We start from the raw sequence: 26,732 nt of genomic DNA, 5'->3' as shown, positions 1-26,732 counted from the left end.
CCAGCCAACAGACCAATCGTGGGGTGACACCAGAGAGATAGTCTACTACTAGTAGACCTCACCTGGCTGGGGTGGTCATCTGAATGGAAGCGCACTACTGATCCGGGATCATATGTTGACGCTCCAAGAAATGAGGAAACTAGTATAGAATATAGAGTTCAGTTCCATGGTTCAGGCAGAAAGGGAAGTACTTACGTGGTCTGGATAAGCATCTAGGGAATGCGGAATAGCAAATCAAATGGGGAGTGATAGACTCTATCCAGTAGCTAGTAGCATATGATGAATAGATAGATGGATGGATGGCATCTGACTGTTGTTGCCCAGGCAGAGGATGTTATTCTGGACTGTTGATGATCGGCAACCTCAGGCCGCGAGACCACGGGGGACTCGGGCGTAAGTTACGGTAACCCGTCACGACCGGTAAAGGCGGTTGTTGACAGCCAGACCCCGTGCCACTGCCGCCATTGGCTGATTGGATCTTGCGCCCGTCCCGTCCACTCTGGATAGCATCACCATCCATCTACCCAACTACTCTCCCCTCAAAACATTCTCCCTTCCTCCCCCTCCCCTCCCCTCCCCTCCTTCCTTCCCCTATCCCTTTCCCTCTGTGAGGGATTCAATCAAGGTAAGTCAATTTGCTAAGACCATTCTGGTCTTGGTATTCGTTCAGCGATCTGGTCCTTTCTACTCGCCCGCCTCGTCCTGTCTCCTTCCTGGCGTCCACGCCTTCTCACCGTCGCAAGCGTTCCCGGCTGCCTGCGACACCGCCTCGGCCCCTCCGCCATCACCACCAGTTCACGCACGGTTGTTGTGACTGCCCGCGTGTTCATGCTCTCGACCCTGGCCTCCCCTTCTCCCATCAAAACCATTCTATAAATCTCCCTCCCCCCTTCTCCCGGGGTCTCTCTGACGTGGTCCCCTGGAGCGTGCGTTCCGATCGCCGGTTTCGTCTGCTGGTGCCGCAATCATGCCATCGGCCGACGCTTCTTCGTCCGCCCGCCCCAACGGGACCAGCTCGCGGTCTGATCAGCTCGCTTATTACAAGGCGCAATATGAACAGTTAGAAGCCGAACTGGCGGAGTTCCAGGCTTCCAGCCGGGAACTGGAAGCGGAGCTGGAGAAGGATATCGAGGCGTCGGAGAAGCGGGAGCGGGTATTGAAGGAGAAGCTGGAAAACCTGAGATACGAGGTTGATGAATGGAAGGTGAGCCTGACGTGTTCCTGGTCCCTCAAACTTCCCTCGTGGGAGGCTTGAAGATCTCCAAGGTTAACGGGAACCCCCTTGCAGTCCAAATTCAAGCAGTCCAAGTCGGAGGCCAACACGGCCCAGAATTCGCTGCAGAAGGAAATCACAACCTTGCGAGACACCAACCGAACCCTGCAGTTGAGACTACGTGATACGGAGGTTGCGAACGATGATTATGAGCGCCAGGCCCGCCACACCACTTCGTCCCTGGAGGATATGGAGCAGAAATATAACATGGCTATTGAGCGCAGCGTTTTGTTGGAAGACGAGGTGAAGGCCGGAGAAAAAGAGCGCGAGGCTCTCCGCATTCAGTGCCAGCGTCTTCGGGATGAATTATCGGAGCAGAAACTTGACAACGAAATTCTTCAGGAGAAGCTTCGCCATGAGCAGTACGGCGGTCGGCGCAAGAAGCCGACACCTTTGTCCCGCACGTCATCGTCAACGCCGCAGGCTCCCGAGATCTTCGATCGCTCCCCGGGCACGTCCGCTGTGTCATCTCCCCTATTTGTTCGTACGCCGATGAAGTCCACGTTGATGGGTGTTACTGCGGCTCCTCCATCGCCACCGATGTCTGAGACATCGGTCAGTGTGACCAACATGATGGCCAATATGCGCAAGACTGTTCATGCTACTGCTGGATTTCCGCTCCAGAAAGCTTCAGGATCCGAGTCTCTCATGGGCTCCCGGTCGATGTATGACGCCAGACCCAACAAATCATCCCGATCTCGCACCACTGGCAATGCAAGCAACAATACCCGTTCTACCGCATCCACGGCCACTTCCCGGATTAGCTTGACGAAGCCCGCAAATTTCGGCAACTCGATCAATTCGATCAATTCCCCGCGAAGCGAGAATGATGACCAAAAGAGCAGTCTGCCCAAATCGGGTTCGTTGTTCCAGATTCGGGGGCTCATTGGCAAGATGCAGCAGCTGGAAGAAAGAGTCCAGTCAGCCAAATCCAAGCTGCCTCCTCCGTCCGACTCGCCGTCTCGCGCCTCTTCGCGTTCCGGTTCGATCTCCGTGAATGGTGGAAGTCCTGTTGCTTCCACTATCACTATGCGCCGAAACTCGCGCAAGCGGTTGAGCGGTAGCAGTTTCAGTTCGTCGATCCGGGATAATGATGGCACGGCGTCATCTGTCTCCAACAACCGACCATCCTTTGGCACGCGCAATGGAGGCGACAGCCGACCTAGCAGCCGTACTAGCTACTCCAGCGCCTTCAGCCAAAGTACGCACCCAAGCGTCGCGCCGTCGACACGCCCAGAGAGCCGCCAGAGCCGGACCAAGACTCCTTTAGGACATTATTCGACAAACCCTACGACGGAGAGCCGGCGGCCGCGGTCGTCGCTGAGCAATCCGTCAGGGCAGAATGGCTCGGTGAACGGCATGTCCAACATCGATGAAGATGAGGACCAAAGCTTAGCGTTCCGCCTGTCCGTTCAAGCCAAGATTAGCGAAGCTCGTGAGACCCGCTACCCGCCATACTCTACGGCGACTCTGCCGAAAAGACGGACACCTAGCGGCATCCCGGCGCCACGCACCTTGCGAACCAGCACTGGCGGAGGCATGACATCCCCAGATCCGAAGGCCACCAAGTTTGGCGACCTCGGCGAGACATTCTAAGCTTCATCTTGTTCTTTTCCCCTTGTTCTTCTTTCAAATACCCCTCTTTTATCCCCGAACGGCAATTGATTTCAAGGGGGTTTATGATGTTCACGGCCGGTACGCAGGTTTTTTGATTCGCTTCTTTATTCCCCTTTTACCCTTGTCATCCCTCTTTTGCATCATTTTCATATTTCTCCTATTCATTGATTCCCTTCGACATTGTTCCATTTACATCGACTACCCCTGGCACGTTATTTTTTGAAAGAATGCCCCACCTAGAGGGGGTCAGATCATTTGGCGGACTTGTTTAGACAGGTTCATAGACATCTGCTTTATCAAACTTATCGGAAGGTGGCATCCCATATGTGGCGGGATGGCCTTCGAGTCTGTACAGTCAGTGGCGGCGGAGTTGGAATTGTGACCGGTTGACTGGCGCATGGAAGGTTCTTCTAGCCGGGAGGCTTGTCCTCCACCGGCGTCCAAGCTGTATCTCAGCACCTGATTTCTTTGATGTTATGCTGTTGCTGTGTATTGAGAGAGATGCCTAGGCGTTAGGTAAATACCCAGTGACTTGGATGGATGATTTGCGTAGGCTGCACAGATTTTATGTGACAGACATTCTAGACCTGATCGTTATCTGGCACGTAGTTTCTTAATGCGCCGATCTGCACGACCATGATCCCAAGTAGGGGATGCTGAAGGGACGTGTCACTGCATGGGTGGCACCCACCCACGACTTCATGATGCAACACCCACACCTTTTCAGACAGCCACTAGTTATCTAATATTGATCTGAAAGATCAGATCGTATAATCTTTATCCTCCACAATGACCTACTGTTATCGGCCCTTCACATGGTCGCTACAAATCGACATATGCAACAGAGAGTGCTAACTCATCCCCTCAACTTTGTAAAAGTACTACTAAGTGTAGTAAGAAAATAGTAACCAAGAGTCGGCCAACCCCCTCGGATTTTATACTTAGTGCCTTCCCTCTGACATCCCATGACACCCACCCAATCCGGTGTATTCTCACCTCCGCCCCCCTTCCCTCTCCCTAAGTTCTCACCTAATCCGAAGTAGATACTACCTCACTGACTACGTAGAACTACTAGTATTAAACCCCGACACCATCCATCCATCATCCTTCCCTTCCCACGTGAACGAGAACAAACCCCGGTCCGAAACAAGCACACAAAAGCCTAGTGTCTAAAATCTGACTACAGACGATAGAAATGGAAGACAATAGAATAATCCATCGGGTTTAGAATTGTTCTATTGTTTTTGCTTTGATTTGCTTTGTTCTTGTCTCGTGTTTTGCTTTTTCCGGAGGTCGGGGGCCGGGGGCGTGTGTGTGTGTGTCAGTCCGTGAAACTCCGAAATAGAGGAGCCGCTCGGCGGGCGGAGGATTGATATCATCCTGCAGGATTTCGGGGTCGTATTGTTGCTGTGTTTTTTTGATGCTGGTAGGTAGGTAAAACGTGGGTTTTGGGTTTGGCTTTGGCTTTGGATGTGGGATTATTTGGTGTTATTCGTAGTAGGACTAGGGTTTGAAGAATGTAGATTAGATGTAAGGTGGTGGTGGTGTATTGGAAATGTTTTGGGGAGGGTAATGTATGGATTAAGTTAGTGTTTTTATTCTACAGTGCCAGGTATATTAGTATAGTATTGTCTATTGTCATTTGATTTCTGCTGTTATTTTAAGAAGTTGTTTTGGGTTTCTGGGTAGTTGAAGATAGTAATAGTATGAAGCTGCGGGTTATATATAGTGACCGTACGACAAACTAAATCATGGCAATCGCAGTGACAATAGGTTCATAAAGGTTATATACGGTCACAATGAGTTACTAATCGCTAGAAATAGTTTTGGGAAATTAGTTCTATTGTGTAATTAATCTCTAGCCAGAATTGTTGTTACACACAATATTAGTAGTACAAGGGTTTTATAACTTCATAGATCTATAAGAGTAGATCCGCGTGCTTAACCAATCAAGCCCTAGATTGCCGTGTTTTGTTCCACACTTACAAGTAACAAAGCAGTGATGACTATAGACTTCGATTTCATATCGTTTGAGGCAATGAATCAACATGAGTGTGTAATGGTATACTGTATGGATAGGATATGTTAGTGGCTCAGGACATAGGGCATAGTCCTGTGCAACTCTTCCACTGAATGTGAATGTAACTCAGATGGACTATCGTCAATCTCTGTTGAGTGGTCTATTGTACGCCTTGCAAGGATCAGATAACCAAGGGAGAACCATGACTTGAGTTGATGAGCTCAGCCCTGCTTCTGCCAAACAGATAGCGGATGCACGATCGTTGATTGAATCTAGAAAGCCCCACGCCAGATGCGAACAAAATACAGTAAGCCTGAAAAGGTAACTCCTATTTGATACCCAGATAAGTAGGGATGCCCGCCACCGGCATCAGTTTCCCCAATTGACAAGGAGAACCCACAAATAATGAGGGATCCTTAATTCCTGAAAGGTTACGCCAGGAATAGACTAGTCCCTGCACGGCCTTCTCGACTATCAGGTCTCATCGCAAGGCCATTTGTTCGAGGCCCGAGCCTCTCTTATTGAGAAACTACCTACGCTGGTTGATACCTGGCAAGACTGTAACTACTGGCCACACGAGTCATGGATCCGTTCAACCGAATCCACCGCAACGTGTTTGTTAATGCCGTGGTGGGAGGCTCGGAGGAACTGCCGAGCCAGTTCTTGTCCTTTGGGTTTGGTTGAAGTGATATTGAGCTTGCTTTTGCTCTTAAATGAGGTGAAGGCTCTACCAATTCACTCTTAGTGTGGAGTCGACTGATGACGACGAGTGGGATACTACAGTCCACAAGTTGAGTACGGATAATACCCTTGGGGTATCTATCATCGACAATGGACGAACTGGGACTGTTCGGGATATTTATGATCAGAGTGTCGAGGAGGTCGAACAAGATGCATGTCGAACCTCGCACGAGCGTTTTTCCCAAAGGGGGCTAGTGGCCGGCAATTTTGATGAGGGCGTCCCGTGATTTCCCACAATCCCAACGGGATGACAACTCCATTGCACTTGATTGGCGGAAAACAGTGGGGTCGTCAACACAGTCCCAAAATGGTTAGTGTAGGGATGGGACTTTGCAGCAAACAATGTGGATCCAGGTTTTTTTTTTTTTTTTTTTTTTCTTTCTTTTTTTTTTTCCCTACGGATACTCACTATTGAAATGCACTTCCGAGTTGGCCAGTCGGGCACCATCCAGTCCAGACTGTCCAGTAGTCGGTCTCTTTCTCATCCTCAACCCAGAAAGGGATGGAACCCGGTACCATGGCTGGATCCCCAAGCGCCTTGGGGTTGGAGGGATTCCTGGCTTGAGCGGGTCAGTCAAAGTACCATTGTCCCTGGTTATTGCGAATTTGTATCGTTCTGGGAGTACTGGACAAAGTCTGAATAAATTAAATCTATGATTAATAGGAGATGAACCATTGTCACTTGGATGCTACCATTAACTAGATGCTAACTACTTATTACCTTATCAACAACTACTATTGATACTTACCTAGCTATACTTATAGTATCTGCCAGTAATCGATGATCGGACCGGACTGATGGATATTAGTTAGTACTAGTAAGGTATGCAGATGGAGGTTTGGATAAATTACCGGCTTCCCAATATAAGCTTGTATTATGCCGATGTGATCCCGTCAGGCTCTGGTTTCGCTCTCCGAGCCCCGGAGTATCTTTACCCTCAATTCGGAGCATAGAACCCGCGTTCGGTCAAGATGCGATTTGCAATTCTCATTCTACTTACTGCTATCTACCCGGCAGGAGGGACGGTCTGAATTGACAGCTCATGACGGGGCCCGACAACTCGCTACTAGTGAGTTAGTGGACTTGTTCCGAGCATGGCGGGAATGTTCACTCGGTGTTCAAGGCCAAAAGCCAAGGCCCGCCATGATGATCGTCCGGGTTTTGAGCACCAACTTGAATCTGTTGGCTTGTCGGGGAATTCCCCAACTACAACTCCGGACTAGATACTAGACAGCACTCACTAGCGAGCGAGCGAGCGAGCAAGCTGGGTTCAACTCTATCCTGTCCGTCCTATTATGCGCCCCATGCACATTTACTCCGTACCTTGCTTGGTCTCATGCTTTTGGCCCCCTCCAAATCCTCGGGACTTGCATCCAGGGTGACATGGCACACTACGCGGTGAGACCGCCAATGAGTCGTCGGTGAGATTCGGCACATGCCTGTTTTGTTCCATCCCTTCTTAGGTAGCAGTCAAAACCCGCATGAAAGGGAGAGGGGTTTTTGTTGGAGAGAGAAGATAACAGTACAAGCAGTGTATGTACTATGTAGATGTTGCAGTGAGGAACCATGGACCGGATCGGGGAGGGATTGGCTGCAGCAGCGGATTGTTGACCCGACAAATGCTGGGGATCCAGCCAGACAAAACTGGTGGGAAGCCCGACGTCATGGGCCCAACAAGCCGTACCGCTAGTTGGGAGACTCTCTTCTTTTCGGTCCATCGGGGCGACGGGCGGCCATCTGGTGGTCTCGCGCTATTCTTTTCCTTCCCTTCCCTTCCTTCTAGTCTACTAGTCTAGTATCATTCTCCCTCGACATTTCCATTTTTGATAAAATAATTATTTTTTATTTTTCTCTGTAAAAAAAAGATTCTTAAAAAATAATTTACATTTTATTTCTTCTTTGGTGACCCATCCACCTCTCCGCGTATTTTTCCGTTCTGCACATTTCCCTGTACATTTACCGGTTCGAGCAATTATACGCCTCGTCCAGTAGTCCAGCTCCATTTATTATTTCTCTGCTCTTCCCTTTTCTTCTTCCCCGTCGACCTCTTTTCTTCTTCCACTTCCCCTTCTTCCTCCTCCCCCCTCTTCTCCAAACCACTACTCCTCCTTATTCAAGTGTCATTGCTCGCTTGCTTGACTGTCCCAAGGTGGTCCCAGTAAGTTCTCCATCTTACCCTCCCCAATGCCTTAAATTCCCTCCCGCACGTTCCTCCGCGACTGGCCGCATGAAACTTTGTCCTCAACCTCAACTTATCCCAAGCCTACTCTGCGCCTTGCTTAAAGCTGACTCTCACCCTCCCTCTTACTCAGCCCTGAGGAATTGAATCCTTCGTGTCTCATCTGCCCTCCCCCGCCTCTTTCTCCTATACCTTCGCCATTCCTAGTTAGCTCTTGGAGGGCTTAATTCCATCTACATTCTATACTACGCCACTTTTCCTCCGACGCCTCACGGACAGTCATTGCGCCTTCTCCCTCCTCTTCTTTCGCCTTGACGCCTCTTCAATACCTCGTCCCCCCTATTCTTCTTGAATAATCCGGCTTCTTCTATCGCATGGGAATTTTATAATACCTAATATCCAACCTTGCATCATGAGCGCTCCCAACGATCACCCCAGTGCGCGTGCCGCGCAACACAACCTCGCTTCACATTTCATTGGTGGTAACAACCTGAATGCCGCACCGCCCAGCAGTGTCAAGGACTTTGTGGCCAGCCATGAGGGTCACTCCGTCATCAGCTCGGTGAGTTTTGCGGGGTACCGATGAGTTGGTCGGGCAAGAGTGCAGGAGCAATCCATTCTAACAGGCTTTCCTCAGGTTCTGATCGCCAACAACGGTATTGCCGCCGTCAAGGAGATTCGTTCCGTCCGGAAATGGGCTTATGAAACTTTCGGCAACGAGCGTGCCATCCAATTCACAGTGATGGCCACGCCAGAAGATCTGCACGCAAATGCCGACTACATCCGTATGGCGGATCAATATGTTGAGGTGCGTGGTCATGCTGTGCAACCAGCGTTTCCTCCCCGTGTGTGAGCATGTCGGCTGACAGGAATTTCAGGTTCCCGGAGGCACGAATAACAACAACTACGCCAACGTCGATCTGATCGTCGATGTCGCTGAACGTATGGACGTCCACGCCGTGTGGGCCGGTTGGGGTCACGCCTCTGAGAACCCCCGTTTACCCGAAGCCCTGGCTGCTTCCCCCAAGAGAATCATCTTCATTGGTCCCCCCGCCTCTGCGATGCGCTCGCTTGGTGACAAGATCTCCTCCACAATCGTCGCTCAGCACGCTGGTGTCCCTTGTATCCCCTGGTCTGGAACGGGCGTGGACGATGTCCGGATCGACGACAAGGGTATCGTTACCGTTGATGACGATGTCTACAACCGGGGTTGCACGTTCTCGCCCGAGGAGGGTCTGCAGAAGGCCAAGGAGATCGGATTCCCGGTCATGATCAAGGCCTCCGAAGGTGGTGGTGGAAAGGGTATTCGTAAGGTTGAGCGGGAGGAGGACTTCATCAGCCTGTACAATGCCGCGGCCAACGAAATTCCCGGTTCCCCCATCTTCATCATGAAGCTCGCTGGTAACGCCCGTCACTTGGAAGTCCAGCTGCTGGCCGATCAGTACGGCAACAACATCTCCCTCTTCGGTCGTGATTGTTCCGTGCAGCGTCGTCACCAGAAGATTATCGAAGAGGCGCCCGTCACGATCGCCAAGCCCATCACTTTCCAGGCTATGGAGCGCGCCGCTGTGAGCCTTGGTCGTTTGGTCGGTTACGTCTCGGCTGGTACCGTGGAGTACCTGTACTCCCACGCTGACGACAAGTTCTACTTCTTGGAACTGAACCCCCGTCTGCAGGTCGAGCACCCGACCACGGAGATGGTTTCCGGAGTCAACCTGCCGGCTGCCCAGCTCCAGATTGCCATGGGTATCCCTCTGCACCGCATCCGCGACATCCGTCTGCTGTACGGCGTCGACCCCAACACCTCCGGGGAGATCGACTTCGATTTCTCCAACGAGGAGAGTTTCCAGACCCAGCGCCGCCCGCAGCCCAAGGGACACACCACCGCTTGCCGTATCACTTCTGAGGATCCCGGCGAGGGTTTCAAGCCTTCCAGCGGTACCATGCACGAATTGAACTTCCGCAGTTCATCCAACGTCTGGGGTTACTTCTCCGTCGGTACGGCTGGTGGTATCCACAGCTTCTCTGACAGTCAGTTCGGTCACATCTTCGCCTACGGTGAGAACCGTTCCGCATCCCGGAAGCACATGGTCATTGCCCTGAAGGAACTCAGCATTCGTGGTGATTTCCGTACCACCGTTGAGTACCTGATCAAGCTGCTCGAGACCCCGGCCTTCGAGGACAACACGATCACCACCGGCTGGTTGGATCAGCTGATCTCCAACAAGCTGACCGCTGAGCGTCCTGACACGATCGTCGCCGTTCTGTGTGGAGCTGTTACCAAGGCTCACCAGGCTAGCGAGGCTGGTGTTGAGGAATACCGCAAGGGACTGGAGAAGGGTCAGGTACCCTCCAAGGACGTCTTGAAGACGGTCTTCCCTGTGGATTTCATCTACGAAGGCCAGCGGTACAAGTTCACTGCCACCCGCGCCAGCCTTGACAGCTACCACCTCTTCATCAACGGTTCCCGGTGCTCCGTGGGCGTGCGCGCTCTGGCTGACGGTGGTCTGTTGGTCCTTCTGAACGGCCGCAGCCACAACGTCTACTGGAAGGAGGAGCCCGCCGCCACTCGTCTGAGTGTGGATGGCAAGACTTGCCTTCTCGAGCAGGAGAACGACCCCACCCAGCTGCGTACCCCCTCTCCTGGTAAGCTGGTCAAGTTCACCGTCGAGAACGGTGAGCACGTCAAGGCGGGCCAGCCCTTCGCTGAAGTCGAGGTCATGAAGATGTACATGCCCCTGATCGCCCAGGAAGACGGTATCGTCCAGCTTATCAAGCAGCCCGGAGCCACTCTGGAGGCCGGTGACATCCTTGGTATCCTCGCTTTGGATGACCCGTCTCGCGTGAAGCACGCCCAGCCCTTCACTGGCCAGCTTCCCGATCTTGGCCCTCCTCAGGTTGTGGGTAGCAAGCCCCCTCAGAGGTTCTTCCTCCTGCACAGCATCCTTGAGAACATCCTGAAGGGATACGACAACCAGGTCATCATGAACGCCACCCTCAAGGAGCTGGTCGAAGTCCTCCGTAACCCCGATCTTCCTTACGGCGAGTGGAACGCCCAGTCCTCTGCTCTGCACTCTCGCATGCCCCAGAAGCTCGACAGCCAGCTCCAGACCATCGTCGACAAGGCCCGCGCCCGTAAGGCTGAGTTCCCTGCCAAGCAGCTCCAGAAGACTGTTCAGCGTTTCATCGAGGAGAATGTCAACCCCGCCGATGCTGAGATCCTCAAGACCACGCTGCTTCCTCTGACCGAGGTCATCAACAAGTACCTGGATGGTCTTAAGGTCCACGAGTTCAATGTCTTCATTGGTCTCCTGGAACAGTACTATGAGGTGGAGAAGCTCTTCGCTGGCCGCAACCTCCGCGATGAAGACTCTATCCTGAAGCTTCGTGACGAGAACAAGGAGGACATTGGCAAGGTCGTTCAGACCGTCCTCTCCCACAGCCGCATTGGTGCCAAGAACAACCTCATCCTCGCCATTCTGGCCATGTACCGCCCCAACCAGCCCAACGTCGGCAATGTCTCCAAGTACTTCAAGCCCATCCTGAAGAAGCTGACTGAGTTCGAGTCTCGCGCTGCTGCCAAAGTCACTCTTAAGGCCCGTGAGCTTCTGATCCAGTGTGCCCTCCCGTCCTTGGAGGAGCGCCTGTCCCAGATGGAACTCATCCTGCGTTCGTCGGTTGTCGAGTCCAGCTATGGTGAGACCGGCTGGGAGCACCGTGAGCCCGATTCTCAGGTCCTCAAGGAGGTGGTGGACTCCAAGTACACCGTCTTCGACGTGCTGCCGCGCTTCTTCGTTCACCAGGATGTCTGGGTTACTCTGGCTGCTCTTGAGGTCTACGTGCGCCGCGCTTACCGTGCCTACACTGTCAAGGGTATCCAGTACTCTGCTTCCGGAGAGGTTCCACTGCTCTCTTGGGACTTCACTCTTGACAAGCTGGGACAGCCCGAGTTCGGCCCTATCACCACTGACCCGTCGACCCCCAGCACCCCTACCGCTGAGATGAACCCCTTCAAGCGGATCAACTCCATCAGTGACATGTCGTACCTGGTTGGCGACGGCAACGAGCCCATGAGAAAGGGTGCCATAATCCCTGTTCAGTACCTGGAGGATGCTGAGGAGTTCCTTCCCAGAGCCCTCGAGATCTTCCCCAGAGCTGGCTCGAAGAAGAAGGCCAGTGACAACGGTCTTCTCGCTAACCTGGAGGGCAAGCGCCGCCCTGCTCCTCGGGTTGAGAACGAGAATGAGTTGACTGGTGTCCTCAACGTCGCCATCCGTGATGTGGAGGATCTTGACGACAACCAGATCGTCTCCCAGATCAACAACATGCTGGCCGACCTCAAGGAAGAACTGCTTGCTCGTCGCATCCGCCGTGTCACCTTCATCTGCGGCAAGAACGGTATCTACCCCGGATACTTCACTTTCCGTGGCCCCAACTACGATGAGGATGAGAGTATCCGCCACAACGAGCCTGCCCTTGCCTTCCAGCTGGAGCTCGGTCGTCTGTCCAAGTTCAAGATCAAGCCCGTCTTCACCGAGAACCGGAACATCCACGTCTACGAGGCTCTCGGAAAGGGCCCTGAGAACGACAAGGCTGTGGACAAGCGCTACTTCGTTCGTGCCGTCGTGCGCCCCGGTCGCCTGCGCGATGATATTCCCACTGCGGAGTACCTGACCTCGGAGGCTGACCGTCTCATGAACGACATTCTGGACGCCCTGGAGATTATTGGCAACAACAACTCCGATCTGAACCACATCTTCATCAACTTCTCCCCTGTCTTCAACCTGCAGCCTAAGGATGTCGAGGAGGCTCTCGCCGGTTTCTTGGAGCGCTTCGGCCGTCGTCTCTGGAGACTGCGTGTTACCGGTGCTGAAATCCGCATTCTGTGCACCGACCCCGTCACCGGTGTTCCCTACCCCCTGCGCGTGATCATCACCAACACCTACGGATTCATCATCCAGGTTGAGCTGTACATTGAGAAGAAGACTGAGAAGGGCGAGTGGATCTTCCACAGCATTGATGGTGGCAGCAACAAGCTGGGCTCCATGCACTTGCGTCCTGTCTCCACTCCTTACCCGACCAAGGAATGGCTGCAGCCCAAGCGCTACAAGGCCCACCTCATGGGTACTCAGTACGTCTATGACTTCCCTGAGCTCTTCAGACAAGCCTTCCAGAACAGCTGGACCAAGGCCATTGCCAAGATCCCCTCCTTGGCCGACCAGCGCCCTCCTGTTGGCGAGTGCATTGACTACAGCGAGCTTGTTCTTGATGAGAATGACAACCTGGTCGAGATCTCCCGCGGCCCTGGCACCAACACCCATGGTATGGTTGGTTGGATCGTCACTGCCCGTACCCCCGAGTACCCCCGTGGTAGACGCTTCATCATTGTTGCCAACGACATCACCTTCCAGATTGGTTCCTTCGGTCCCGCCGAAGACAAGTTCTTCCACAAGTGCACTGAACTGGCTCGCAAGTTGGGTATCCCTCGTATCTACCTTTCTGCCAACTCCGGTGCTCGTATCGGCATGGCTGACGAGTTGATTCCTTACTTCTCCGTCGCCTGGAACGACCCCGAGAACCCTGCCGCCGGTTTCAAGTACCTGTACTTCACTCCCGAGGTTAAGCAGAAGCTTGATGCTAGCAAGAAGAAGGAAGTCATCACTGAGGAGATCGAGGATGAGGGTGAGGTGCGCCACAAGATCACCACCGTCATCGGTGCCAAGGACGGTCTGGGTGTCGAGTGTCTCAAGGGCTCCGGTCTTATTGCCGGTGCTACCTCCAAGGCTTACGAAGACATCTTCACCATCACCCTCGTTACTTGCCGTTCCGTTGGTATTGGTGCCTACCTTGTCCGTCTTGGACAGAGAGCCATCCAGGTCGAGGGCCAGCCCATCATCCTCACTGGTGCCCCCGCTATCAACAAGCTGTTGGGTAGAGAAGTGTACACTTCCAACTTGCAGCTTGGTGGCACCCAGATCATGTACCGCAACGGTGTGTCCCACATGACTGCCAACGATGACTTCGAGGGTGTGCAGAAGATTGTCGAGTGGATGTCCTTCGTCCCCGACAGGAAGGGTGCCCCCATCCCTATCCGCCCCTGGTCCGACACTTGGGACCGCGATGTCGCCTACTACCCTCCCTCCAAGCAGCCCTACGATCCCCGCTGGCTCATTGCCGGTAAGGAAGACGAGGAAGGCTTCCTGCCTGGTCTGTTCGATACTGGCTCTTTCGAGGAGGCTCTTGGTGGCTGGGCTCGCACCGTGGTTGTTGGTCGTGCCAGACTCGGTGGCATTCCCATGGGTGTGATTGCTGTTGAGACTCGCTCCGTTGAGAACGTCACTCCTGCCGACCCTGCCAACCCTGACTCCATGGAGATGGTCGCCAACGAAGCTGGTGGTGTCTGGTACCCGAACTCCGCCTACAAGACCGCCCAGGCCCTCCGTGACTTCAACAATGGTGAGCAGCTTCCTGTTATGATCCTGGCTAACTGGAGAGGTTTCTCCGGTGGTCAGCGTGACATGTACAACGAGGTCCTCAAGTACGGTTCTTACATCGTCGATGCCCTCGTCAAGTACGAGCAGCCCATCTTCATCTACATCCCGCCCCATGGTGAGCTTCGTGGTGGATCCTGGGTTGTCGTCGATCCCACCATCAACCCCGACCAGATGGAGATGTATGCCGACGTGGAAGCCCGTGGTGGTGTCCTCGAGCCCGAGGGTATCGTCAACATCAAGTACCGTCGCGACAAGCAGCTCGACACCATGGCTCGTCTGGATGCCACCTATGGCGAGCTCCGCCGCTCTCTCGAGGACCAGTCCCTCAGCAAGGAGCAGCTCTCTGATATCAAGGCCAAGATGGCTGCCCGCGAGGAGCAGCTTCTGCCCGTCTACCTGCAGATTGCTCTGCAGTTCGCTGATCTCCACGACCGTGCTGGCCGCATGGAGGCCAAGAACACCATCCGCCATCCCCTCACCTGGAAGAACGCCCGTCGCTTCTTCTACTGGCGTCTGCGCCGCAGACTCAGCGAGGAGCTTATTGTCAAGCGCATGGTTGCTGCCGCTCCCAACCCTGCTGCTCGCGACGGCTCTGTTGCTATCCCTGCTGGTTCCAACGCCCCTGTCTCGACCGAGTCCGCTCGTGCTGTGCACCTCCGCACTCTGCACAGCTGGACCGGCCTGCTCGACGAGGAACTGCAGCGCGAAGACCAGCGCGTCGCCACCTGGTACGAGGAGAACAAGAAGGCCATCCAGACCAAGGTCGACTCCCTCAAGGCCGAGAGCGTGGCCACCGAAGTTGCCCAGCTGCTCCTCAACAACCGTGACGGTGCTCTGAAGGGTGTGCAGCAGATCCTCAGCGTTCTCCCCGTGGAGGAGAAGGAGGCTGTTCTCAAGTACCTCTCTTCCAACTAAGAGCATCATTCATGATATTCCCTTCCCCTGCATGAAGAAGCTCAATAACAAAGAGCCTTCATTCCCTTTCTTTTCCCTTCTCAACGAATCCTTTTATATAAAGCCCTTGGCATTATCATTGGACTAGGAGAAAGTTAAACTATCCTGCCCGCATTTACTTCACTTTCTACTCTGGGGTTCCGTTATCTTGCTGGCTGGGTTAATGGGGCTTCACGCAAGTTAAACCAATGGGTACACGGATTGATTGGTATTGATTGAGTGATGCGATGCATATAACGTCGGTTATGTTAGGTCTCTTTTTTTTTTCTGATTACCTGTTTGTTGTCGGTCGGTTATTGAGCATGGTTTCTGTGTGGCTGTTCTGTATTTTATGTCGCATTTTCCTTTTGACAATGCAAATGATCACAATTTCAAGTGTGGTATTTTTTTTTAAACTCGTATACCTGTAGCATCTACGTAATTGTAACTGATTATTAGTACTGGACCCATTAAGCAAAGCAGGCAAAGATACGAATAGTTCAGGTTTAAGTCGAAGTAACTGAGGGGTAAGATAAACTAGAAGTTAGTTGAGTCTGCACCACTGTACGATGATAATGTTAATTACAGGCGCAGTAGAAGCGATTATCGTTATTACTAAATACTACTTCAGTTCACAGTCATAGTAGCTAGACAATAGTCTTTACTACTCAAGTAACATCTAGTATAGGAGCACCATATCTGTCTCAATTCGAAGAGCTCAATTCAGATCCTCTGGCGAGGAAAGAGAACTCGACTTGTGTGTATAGATAGGCTAATGATATCACCTTTGACAGACAGATACTAACTAGTCCAAAACTAGTCTGCACGGATCCATCCATCTATCCATCTCATCCATCAGCGTACGGATGGAACCAACCAGCTCAAACACCGAAAACAGCAAAGAAGAATAATAGCAACAACCAACAAACAAAATGGGGTATTATGTTCTTGTCCACTCGTTCAAATCAATGTCATCAGAAAGGGAAAAATCCGTCAGTGTGCGGGTGGGGAATATAGTAGCAAGTACAGTGATTAAGGTAAGGAATGTATAGTAGTGCTGCTTATTGAGGCGGGGGAAGAGCAGCGAGCGAGTCATGCGAGTTGCCTTTCCAGGCTTCGAGGTGGGGTAAGGATAGGCATTCCCCGGTAAGGGGTTGATACTTCGCGCGTTCCGCGACTGGGATTGACGGAGGAGCCCATGTCTCCGTCATCGATGCGAAGAGGGTTAATGTCCACGGGGAGTTGGCCGCGGATAGGGCGAGGGGCGTGGTAGGCAGGATGTTGGTGGTAGGGGTCCATGGCAGACGGGTTTAGGTTTGGGCGATGATGCATGGAGCTGGCGCGGGACTCGTCAGGATTGCCGGGCGGCAGACTGATGTAGTTGGCATTCAGGGAGCGAGCGATGTCTTCGAGGAGTATTTCCATGGGGGCGATGTAAGCGGTGCGGGTTTTGTCGGACCACGCGAGAACGTGGCCGCAAACTCGACCGCTGGCCTTTTCGAACACCCAGGCTCCTGAGTCGCCGGGCACTGTAAGAAAAATTAGTAAGGATTCCTTAATCGAATGTGTGTCTGTAAAGACGAGTCAGACTCACTTACCTCCGAAGTTCCCATCAACACAGAAGCTGGTGGAGAAGGTTTGTCGTCCATGCAGTTTGACAAGAGTCATGGCTCTGGAGATCTGGCCGGTTTGCAGACCACTGGTTCGGCCACAGCAGTGGACTCGGAGGCCCCCCAGGTCTTCTAGCCGGCAAATGTTATTAAGATATATAGTCTCTGGTTGCCGCGGCATGCGCGCCTGTTGGCCCCGTCTCTGTCCATACGCGTCTGACCTCATTGCGGACGTCTTGTCGTAGACGATATTGCGCACGTTGATGCGCTCATCGTTGATCTTGATCAGTGCCCAGTCAATCTCGTGTCGGATCCCTTTTCGCGTCCAGCGCCGAACACCCGAGGATGCGTGTACGTATCCAAAAGCGTGAGAGGCAAGATGTTCATCATCGCGATCTTCAGGGCTTGGAAAATAACTCTCATCGATGTCATCAATGGCTGGCTGTGTGACGTATAGCAAGGGCTCGTCTCCAGGATCAATCCCAGGAGTATCGCCTATGGATGCTGCATCTTCGTCATCATAGGGGTCATCAGCATTCCCCCCATCTTCGTCAGAGGAGTAGCCTTCGGAAAGGTATGAGTCTTCGAATGTTCCATCTAGACTGGGTGAAAGTGAGATATCATCCCCATCCTCGTCTTCCGAAACCTCGAATTCAAGGTCTGATGCGACATCTGACGGGCCCTCGTCAGCCCAGGAGTACATAAACTCTGGGTTCTGAGGCGCTGCCATATCGTGCATCCAATTTGCAGAAGACCGTAGAGGGCCACCGGTATCCGGCTCATCCGCATCCTCCTGGTCACTTGGAGATTCTAGCATGTGATGTACAGTCATCCCATAGGGCATACCATCGACCAGGATAGCTCCCCCGTAAGATACAGGTGGCAGATGTTCTTCGTTGATGAAAGCACCAATTGATGCACCGCATAGAGGCCGTTCCTGATAGCAAGGATTTGGGTCATTCTGGACCAATGCAGGTGCGCCAGCATTTCCTTGCCCGGCCATTGCCGGCCTGCGACGCTTCTTGCGTGGGACCTTCGATCTCTGTACATCGCCACGAAGGACAAGGAGATCCCACTCTTCGCTATCAAGGACGAAATACTTCTTGAGTGCGGCCCGAACCTTCTTTGCACTGGCACAAGTGACACAGACCGTGGTCTTGGCGTTGTCGACCGTTTCACCAGTCATCATGAGTGTAACACTGCATGATTCGGTAGAGTCCTTCAGGATCTTCTGTAGAAGCTTCCTCAAGCGTGGTAGCATCTGGAAGTTCCATTTATTGAGATGATCCTGTGGAATCTCTAGGCCCGAAAGTTTTTTGCATGTGCGCTTTCTTACCTTGCGCTCCTCCACGTTGATCTTATCTCGGAACATTTTCATGTCGGAAGTAGGTAGCGTGGCAAATGGTTCTTGGAAAGGTCGAATGGGCTCCGGAGTAGGTTTGAACTCACGAACGGGTTCCTTCATCGGCGCCGAATCCAGGCCAGGAACAAGGGCAAGCGGAAGACAATCATCCAGCTCATCAGCGGCAGGGGCAGTGAACATGTCTATCCTGCAGCAGGACCAGACGATCTTACACATAGTGTAAAGAAAGTTCATAGAGAACGAGAAAATGCTGTCGGGTGCGGAGAGGTCGAGGACGGGGTAGTGGAAGGCCTGAGGGACGCGGAGGTTTAGGTCATCGAACGGTTGGGTCGACAGATGGAAATTTGGCGCATCCAGGCACAGCTGTACCACGTGGAGATATGCGCTGCCGCATTTCGGGCCCAGCTTCTTCAAGTAGGTGTTCTCGATTCTTTGCTTGAACATGGAGTTGTTGTACTTCATCTTCCAGATCCGACTAATGGGAGTCCAGAGTCCAATTTCGAGCAGCACGAGGCCAAGTGAGTACAGGTCATAGGCCCAGGCGGCATCATCCTCCATCGACCGCTTATCGTCTGGGTGACGATATATGCTGGAAGACAAGGGTTCGGGTGACGGCCCGTTTCCAGAAAATTGAGCAAATGATGTTAGGTAGGGACGGCGCAAATCCTCTGTAAGTCCGACTTCATCGCGGTTCGAGTTCGTCAAGCCGGGGAAGATAAGAATGTTACTGCTGTTGACGTTGCCATGTACAAGGTTCTGACTCCTCAGCTGTAGAACCGCCATCAGGAGGTCATAAGCTAAGCGAAAGCGCGTTTCTAGATTCGGGATAGGGTGTTCATCGCTGGTTTGGAAAAGAGAGACGAGGGGTTTCGGCTTCAACCCATTCAAGAGATCAGTCGGGTTGCGAAGGAATGGGAAGTAGTCCATAGGCATCTGATAGACGAATGCGTATCGGGAATTTGGCATGTCGATGAAATAGCCCAGGAACTTCAGCAAACCCAGGTGAGACACACGCGAATTCTGCACGAGTTGTTCCAGAGTCCGCTGTACATGGTCCAGTCGTTTCTTCTCCGGCTTGGTGGCGGCACTCGATGCTTCGAGCATCATCGGCATGTAATCGACGAGAATTGTTGCTGTCGAATCCTTGGTGCCGTAGAGAAAAGGCGATGCCGATGTCCTGATGCGACCGATGGCCCGAGAGTTGGTAGAAGCCGCAACCTGCTCATAAGGGGGCGGGCTGTTGTCATGCGAAGAACCAGACAACTGTAGGGCAGAACGATCAATGACATAAGTGTCCAGCGGAGCCTTATCGAAAGGCATCTTTTCAGATCGAGCCTGGCTGAATGCCGCCGCATTGTGCGTAGGCGAGGGTGCTACATCAAATGGACTCTGTTGTGTGCCGTCGAAAGATGCACCGTGGTAGGCTTTTGACTCCAAGATGGAGTAGTCAGAAATGGCAGCGGGCCGGGATCGGCCCTTGGTGGTGGACTGTCCACCAGCAGTCATGCTAGCACTCATGTTGCGTCGCGAGCTCGACAAGTCATAGAGGGTGTCGATATAGCCTTCCAGGTCTGCCAGCAGAGTCTTGGAACGGCTGATCTCATCACTGGTCCAGTGAGACTTGACTGGAAGGCCACTGAGACCGCCCTTGGGAGTGTCCGCACTAGCGCCTTTCGGAGGCAGATCGGAGGCACCGCCATGCTGGATACGCTCCGCCTCATTCAGCAGCACCTGAATGGAAGACATGACACTCTCGACAATCTCACTGTAGCCAGCTTGAGTTAATGATTCGTCAATATCATTGGGCTGGGCGGCACTGGCATCGCTCCAGTCCAGGCCCCACGCTAGCAATCGATCTCTTTGGGTCTTGAAACTGCGATGCAGCATGACCAATTCGGGATCATCAACCGCAATGGAAGCCGTAGTGACACTCTCACAAGAGGTCTTTGTATCGGTATACATTTTGGTGAGGCGCCGTTGGAGGTAGGCACCCCCATGATGGCGGAGGACGGACATCTTGGCGCGCAGAGTCCGGGGGTATCACGCAGGTAAACGAAGGACGGGGATTGGAGCTCTTTCAGAACATTGCAGAGTGGGTGGGGGAAGAGGTCTAGAGAAGACGCATGGTCTGATAACAGAGCGGAAGAGGGGGGGGGGTAGGGAAGACAGGCACTATCTGTTAGTAGTAGTGCAACATGGTGGTGGGTTGTGGTGATGGGGGTTAGATAGACAGTGCAGTAGCGAGAGCGAAGATGGGAGGGAAGGTCAGTCACTAAGAATAAGTTAAGAATAAGGTGGGAATCCTGTTGCCTAACCAATAGGGAGTGGCGAGTGCCCGCAAAGCCTCACCCGCTGCCAAGCCACATCTCATCCCCAGGCAGCCGCCTTTTTGGCCTGATCCACCACGGCGGGGCTGTGATTGGCCCGCGCGCTGCTGATGGGCACGTGCATTGCTGATTTAGAGTAATTGTGCGGCATGACTAACCCAACATTCAAGTGCGGGTGAACCCGCCGAGTAGCATTTCTTGCATGTGTTGGCACTATCCCGAATCAGGAAATGGTACCAGATCGTCCCTAGGCAGACAGGTAAATCTTGCAAGTATCTACGTAGTCATCTCTACCTTATTAGCCTCCCAGTTTGATAATCCCCATCATGCTTGTTGTTGAAGGATCTGCTGTCGAAAGTCGAAACACATCACAAGCCCCACTAGGGTCAGGGTTACACCGAATGACCCTTGAAACTCTACTATTACCTACTGACACTGGCTGCCCTTGTTTGCTCCATCAGTACACGCAACCTACTATAATGTATGATGCACCACAACGACAATCCAATGCTAGGCAGCTGTCCTACAGGCACCCACATAGTAATCATGTCTAATCATCATATTTGCTGTTTTAAAATACGTCTATTGAAACTTTGTAACTGATTTACATAGAAATTGAAGGATAAATAGGAAAGAAGGGTCCAGGCAACGACGACAGAATCGCTTACCCGGTAATGACTCGCCGTGGCACCCCTACATCCCGTGCCCGCTTCTCGCGGAAATTGTGCAGGCGCTCCCCAATTAGGTAGACGTCGTCCCGGATATTGACTCGCCAAATCTCCACTTGCCGCCGTACCAGATACACTAGCCAGCCCATCAGACTGATTACCAGCGTGGCCGGATACGCATACCGGTAAACCTTGGACTGCACCTCCGGCGTAGATGAGAATACCGTGGCATTCATGCTGAATCCAAGGATCAGTGGTACCACGACCGCAAGCGTGGCGAGCAGCATCACCGGGAGCAGAACTGCTCGCGTAGTCACTTTAGCATTAGGCTTCAGCATTCCATCTCGAACAATAGCATTCAGTGCCGCTGCTGGACGGGAGGCAGCATTCCACAACACAAACTTAACGGCCATTTGTACATAGAGCACTCCGAGTGTCCAGTCCTGGATGAAGTGGATGACATGGGCCTGGGCGCCACCAACATACGTGTGCGCTGGAACTAAGAGATATAGTTCCATGACTAGCGCAACAAGGGACGGCAGAAGCACCGCGAACGTGGCAAGAACATAGGTAATTCGAGCCGCATCGAGGACGATATGCATCACACCGACGCATGCCTCCCGAGGGGACTGTAAGTAAGGGCTCAACCGGTTTTTCGCCGCGGTAATGAAAGGACGCGAATAGTACAGAATGTAGGCAGCAGTGCCAACGATGGATGTGCCCGTGGAGAAGGCATACACATCGTTGAGCGGTCGGTGAGGGAAAGTGGATGACATGACCTTTCGGCCAATGATCAGAGGAACAACGGTGATGCCTACACCGGTGGCAGCAGCAAACACCCATATCAGTAGGATGAAGGCTGCAATGCGAGTACGGAAGCGCGGCGGAATGTAAACTTTGGTGAACATGTCGTTGGCTCGCCCATGGAGACCCTGATCCGTATCCGGTGCCCCGTCAACCCGCTGATTAGACTCGGTCACCTCAAGGAACACTTGACTGCCTTTAGGGATGCGGACTTGATCGGAAGCAGGTGCCCGTACAAATCGTCCATCACGAGCGAAGTAGACACTGGGCTTCTCACTGTCGTCATTTTGCGGATGTCCATCGACCACCGGGTGTTCCGGATCTCCCTTGGCGGCTGACAAGACGTCCCACCAAGTCCGACGGGCGTGATATCCCTCTTCGTCGACTTGCCTCTCGCCAAAGAAAAAGTTGGTCAGGCGCAGAAAACGAGCGCACTTGTGGAACCACCAATCATAAAGATTGTGGAGACCGTCCGATGGCTTGATCGATTGAATGGCAAGCGGCATGACGAAGTTGTAGAACAACAGGTCCACGGGAAACTCCAAGACAGGAATAGTAGCAGACCAATGCACAGGAAGCACATCGTCGAAGGCGTAGTAGATTCCCCATACCACACCACCCAGGCAGACAATGACCAGGGCGCCGTAGACAAGGGCACTGAACGCAATCTTCCGCAGCTGCGTTGTGATGTTGCGCTCCAGAACATCTCGCACCGGATGGAATGTCGGGTCGTCTGGATCGCGAATAAAGTCTAGTCATGAATTAGCAGAAGTTTGGGGTAGGAGGCAGGGTATAACTTACAAAGTACACCGCTCCGCATTATCTTCCTGCACATGGATACGAAAAGGGCAAAATGGAACATATAACAGGTTCCAATGAACCAGTGCACAAACAGAGACGTAAGGGGTGATGAGGAGGTGAACTCTAAACGCGACGCAATCGTGGCGTTCTCAAAGAGAGGTAACAGTGCAACATCAAGTAACGAACCGCAATACAGTGGGAAAACAATCATTTCGATGCCGATGATGAGGATAACCTTCATCACTCCACCTGCTTGAAGAAGTATGTCGGCAACAATGCCTTCCACTCTCTGCCCACGCTCACCACCAGAAAGCATATTGGTGAAACGCAAGTACAGAAGTCCGAGGGCCGACGCAAGAAGGTAGCCCATAAAGATAGCAATGACGCGATCTTTCGTATCCCACACAGCTAGATCATAACTGATGGTGATGCCTGCCGAAGCTGAACCACTCACACTGGAACCGAACCAGCTTGTGCCCTTCGAGGTGTAAAGCAACTGATGGACAAGGCCGTAGACCTGGTCCCGTGCCTGGACTAGTAGCTGGGTCAAGCCGCCAAAGCCATTTTCAACTGAAAACGCACCCACCGGTCCATGAGACACGATTCGGAGAGGGAAGTCATGCAAAATGAATTTGCCGACTGTGAAGGCCGTATGAGTAAAGGCGGCGATGCGCGCTTGATGGATCTTTAGAGCTTGATGGGAAAGAACCGAGAACATAGGCACGTCGGATTCGTGGAAGACAAAGAAAGCCTGCAAAACATTTCGTAGTCGGTGACTACTGGCATCGATGAGTGATAACGAGGCACTGGTGACGGACTTAGTCTGCGGAATCCATTCTCCCAATGGAACAAAAGCACCGAAGGGACTGAGCACCACTTTGCATATGAGGCTGAGCCAGTACATAACGTAGCCCAAGCTACCAATAAGAGTGTCCAGCGTTACATCTGCGACGACCGATATGGCAGTCATGGGAACGCCGAAGACCAGTTGTACGGGGTTCGCGAGGAGTACAAGGGCAATTTTGCCCCAGAGATAGGGAAGCCAAATGCCAATTGCCACGGTAAACGAGATCAAGAGCGCGCTGAAGACTCCATTCTGCAGAAGGCCAAAAATTGGACCTTGCATGCCAATGAGTTCCAGAATGCCCTCCAAGTCATCTCCCTCCTCGACTGCCTCAGCGTCATTTGCATCGAGACCGAAGTCTGGGGCGATGGCTTGGTTGTTCGGTGCGGCTTCGTTGGCGAGGCGTCTGTTGTTCTGTATGGGTACGAACGGCGCCTCCAAAGCAGGGTCCTCGACTACATGATCATCATCCTCTTGCGGACGATCTTGACCTTGATCAGGAGTTTCAAGATCAGCCCAGAACCAGTCGAAGAGTCTGGCAATTAAGTTCTTCGGAGAAGCCGCCGCTGCTTGATCATTCTGCGGCGTTGCCACGGCATTTTCAGAGGGCCCTTCAGCATTCGGTGTGACCGCGTTGGTAGAAGCCGAGGCGCCCGGAACTTGATCAGACTGAATGCCAGTGTCGGCGGAAGGTGTCGAATCGGACGGTACCTCAGAGTCGCCTACAGCACGGAGGCTAGAGCCGAGATCATCATTAGTAGATTCGCGGTCTTGCCGGTCATCACTCGCGCCAGTCCCCAGTGGACCGGACACGGAAGCGATGTCCCAGGGATGGCGGTTGACCGCTGATGACGAGGGCTCCAACAGTGGTGATCGTGCTAAACTGGGTTCACTTTGCATCTCCGTCTGATCGGCAAAGGAATCCGAACTCGCAGCCTCGTGAAGAGGTGACTCGCGCCTCCAAGAACCGCGCAGAGAATCGTTCCGTTGAAGCTTGGTCATTGCCGTGACGATCCACCCCAGCTCGTCCTGGCGCCCCTCCTCTCTTACGAGTCTGAGGACCTGCTCAGGATCACCACGGCCACGCGCCCAGAGATCCCTGAACGTGTCCACCCCAGGCCAGACCTGGTTGCCGTGAGAGGTCGAGTGCTCAAGGGACAAGGGGTTCAGTTCATCCTCACTGTCACTATTACGCCGGAACATATGCTGCAAAGTACTATGTCCCTGGGTACCCGAGTCACTGGAACTGCTTGAGCTACCATCGCGGAACGAGGAATGCACACGATACGACTCGGTCTCAGCCAGAGAGCCAAGTCCCCCTTCGTCTGCGCGGTTAGAAATATCTTCGACGTGTTCATGAGTGCTTTCATCGCGGGGTACATCCTCTGGCTGAGGGGCATGTAGCTCAGGCTGTACCTCTTCAGGGCGCTGTACTGGACGGTTATTCGCAATTAACTGGACAGCAGCTTCCCGCTCACCCTCGGCAATATTGGCCATGGGCTGCTGTTGAACAACCCACTCGCGGATCAGGAAGATCAGAATGAACGAGATGACAACCAATAATGTTATGAGTTGACCTTCTAAGGTATCAATAAGAATATTATTAATCGTGGGCGATGGTGTAAGTGTGTTGAGAAATTCCACATCTGACAGCCACGATGGGCGCCGAGGCTTGTATGATCCAGCTGTCACATTCGACGGGCTAGTGCTCAACGAACCGGTACCCGACATTGCGGGGAAGAATAAGGCAGAGAAAGCCTTCTTGATGACTGTGAGAAGTAGAGGCTCGCCTGATGAGAAACTGAACATAGATGAAACTGGTGACTGCACAGCTGGCACATCTGATGCTCCCGCTAATGCGGTGGTAGCGGCTCCCACATTCATGGAAGCCGTTCCATTTGCTACAACTTGGGCTAGATGCTCGGATGAAGATTGCTGGGGAGCATCCGCCCCAGACCAGCGGCCATCAGCCAGCCAGAAAAGAGCTCTCCAAATCGCCCTCATCGACCATGGCAGCCACCCAAGCCAGACGAACGCAACGAGTACAAACCGCAGCCATGTGACAATAGTGCGAAAACTATGGATTAGTAGCTGTCGGAGAAAAAGCGGAGCAGGGAGATTCTGGGGCATATTCGGATCGTATAACTTCGTAAAGCGGAAGGGCGTTTTGCAGAGTTCGCAATGCTTCTTCTGAGAGTGGGACAGCCATTCTACCAGGCATGCCTGGTGAACGAACTTGATGCTCCCGCTACATTTGCACGGATAGAAAAGTTGTTCCTCCTCGGTACCCTCACCACGGCATATGCGACAAGTGTCTGGCTCTTCATACTCCCTCTCCTTCCCCTTATAGTTCGTCTGATAGGCCGGGTCATTCATCAGGTCGGGGAACGAGGTAGAATGGGTATAATCCCGGGACGAGCCCTCGGGAAACTCCATTTTGCGCAATCAACGTCGACTCGACGAGCTTATCGTCTTCAGCAGCGGCAATCAGATATCATGTTCGGAAAGGCGTGTAGCAACGCGAACAGGTACGTGTGAACCGAGAAGGCGAGATGACGGAACGGAGACACTACGCCAGGGGATTCTCTCGCGATTTGGTACAATCCTCCTTCAACAAGAGTTTTAAATAGTTGCTGCTAGGAGAAAATCCACGTCAGTGTTCAACCATAGGCGGGTATCCGTAGGAGGCGTATGTGGCAAGACGCAAAGCAGTCGGTGGAAAGGCAAAAGACCAGCCAAAGCTGTGGTTCACCTGAACTGGTCGATCCCCCCAACATATGCTGAATCAGCACAAGACCCTCCATGTCCCGGTCATGTGATATTACGGTACAGTACTATCAAAGGCGGTGAGGGGCTGCCCAATTGCCTGCATAAATGTAGATCTGTATGTCAGATTCTGTAAGACTGTATTGTTAAGTGCCACCGAAGGACCGATGACCTCACAGCTCCTTACAACAAAGGCTAATTACTATGGCTATTGTTGTTGTTCCCTGAATCCAGCAAGCGTGTTGTTGACAACTGGAGATCTACTCTGTGATCGACAGAGCACCCACTCCA

At 52.8% G+C, this 26,732-nt stretch overlaps 4 protein-coding genes across 4 annotated transcripts; 2 read left to right on the top strand and 2 right to left on the bottom strand.

Annotated features, from left to right (window-relative positions):
* Positions 1-967: 967 nt before the first annotated feature.
* Positions 968-2,869, top strand: nde1 (nuclear distribution protein NudE; the record flags this gene model as incomplete). Its single annotated transcript, XM_025656588.1, has 2 exons — positions 968-1,204; positions 1,289-2,869. 2 exons carry the CDS (start codon positions 968-970, stop codon positions 2,867-2,869), a joined length of 1,818 nt encoding a protein of 605 aa, XP_025509827.1.
* Positions 2,870-8,243: 5,374 nt separating this feature from the next.
* On the top strand, positions 8,244-15,240 carry BO85DRAFT_493542 (acetyl-CoA carboxylase ACC1; the record flags this gene model as incomplete). The annotated part of the gene is made up of 3 exons (XM_025663832.1): positions 8,244-8,393; positions 8,469-8,639; positions 8,710-15,240. 3 exons carry the CDS (start codon positions 8,244-8,246, stop codon positions 15,238-15,240), a joined length of 6,852 nt encoding a protein of 2,283 aa, XP_025509826.1.
* A 1,110-nt stretch (positions 15,241-16,350) lies between these two features.
* On the bottom strand, positions 16,351-20,247 carry BO85DRAFT_385226 (uncharacterized protein; the record flags this gene model as incomplete). Its single annotated transcript, XM_025656585.1, has 2 exons — positions 16,351-16,787; positions 16,857-20,247. The coding sequence occupies 2 exons, from the start codon at positions 20,245-20,247 to the stop codon at positions 16,351-16,353; spliced, it is 3,828 nt and encodes a 1,275-aa protein (XP_025509825.1).
* An 853-nt stretch (positions 20,248-21,100) lies between these two features.
* Positions 21,101-26,384, bottom strand: BO85DRAFT_432666 (E3 ubiquitin-protein ligase SSM4). The gene is made up of 2 exons (XM_025658391.1): positions 22,832-26,384; positions 21,101-22,781 (listed from the first exon to the last, which is right to left on the bottom strand). Exons 1-2 carry the CDS (start codon positions 26,109-26,111, stop codon positions 21,223-21,225), a joined length of 4,839 nt encoding a protein of 1,612 aa, XP_025509824.1. The 5' UTR covers positions 26,112-26,384; the 3' UTR covers positions 21,101-21,222.
* Between the last annotated feature and the right edge of the window lie 348 nt (positions 26,385-26,732).

This window comes from Aspergillus piperis, assembly GCF_003184755.1.
Source record: "Aspergillus piperis CBS 112811 unplaced genomic scaffold BO85scaffold_38, whole genome shotgun sequence".
Classification (NCBI taxonomy): domain Eukaryota; kingdom Fungi; phylum Ascomycota; class Eurotiomycetes; order Eurotiales; family Aspergillaceae; genus Aspergillus; species Aspergillus piperis.
Note: the sequence above shows the minus strand (reverse complement) of the source record. Positions and strands in the feature narration are given on the sequence as shown.

Bases quoted from the DNA above. Each gene is read 5' to 3' on its own strand.
- BO85DRAFT_432666 (XM_025658391.1), bottom strand. From the start codon at position 26,111: ATGGAGTTTCCCGAGGGCTCGTCCCGGGATTATACCCATTCTACCTCG. The intron at 22,782-22,831 runs GTAAGTTATACC...ATTCATGACTAG, and splicing joins AATGCGGAGCGGTGTACTTT to ACTTTATTCGCGATCCAGAC.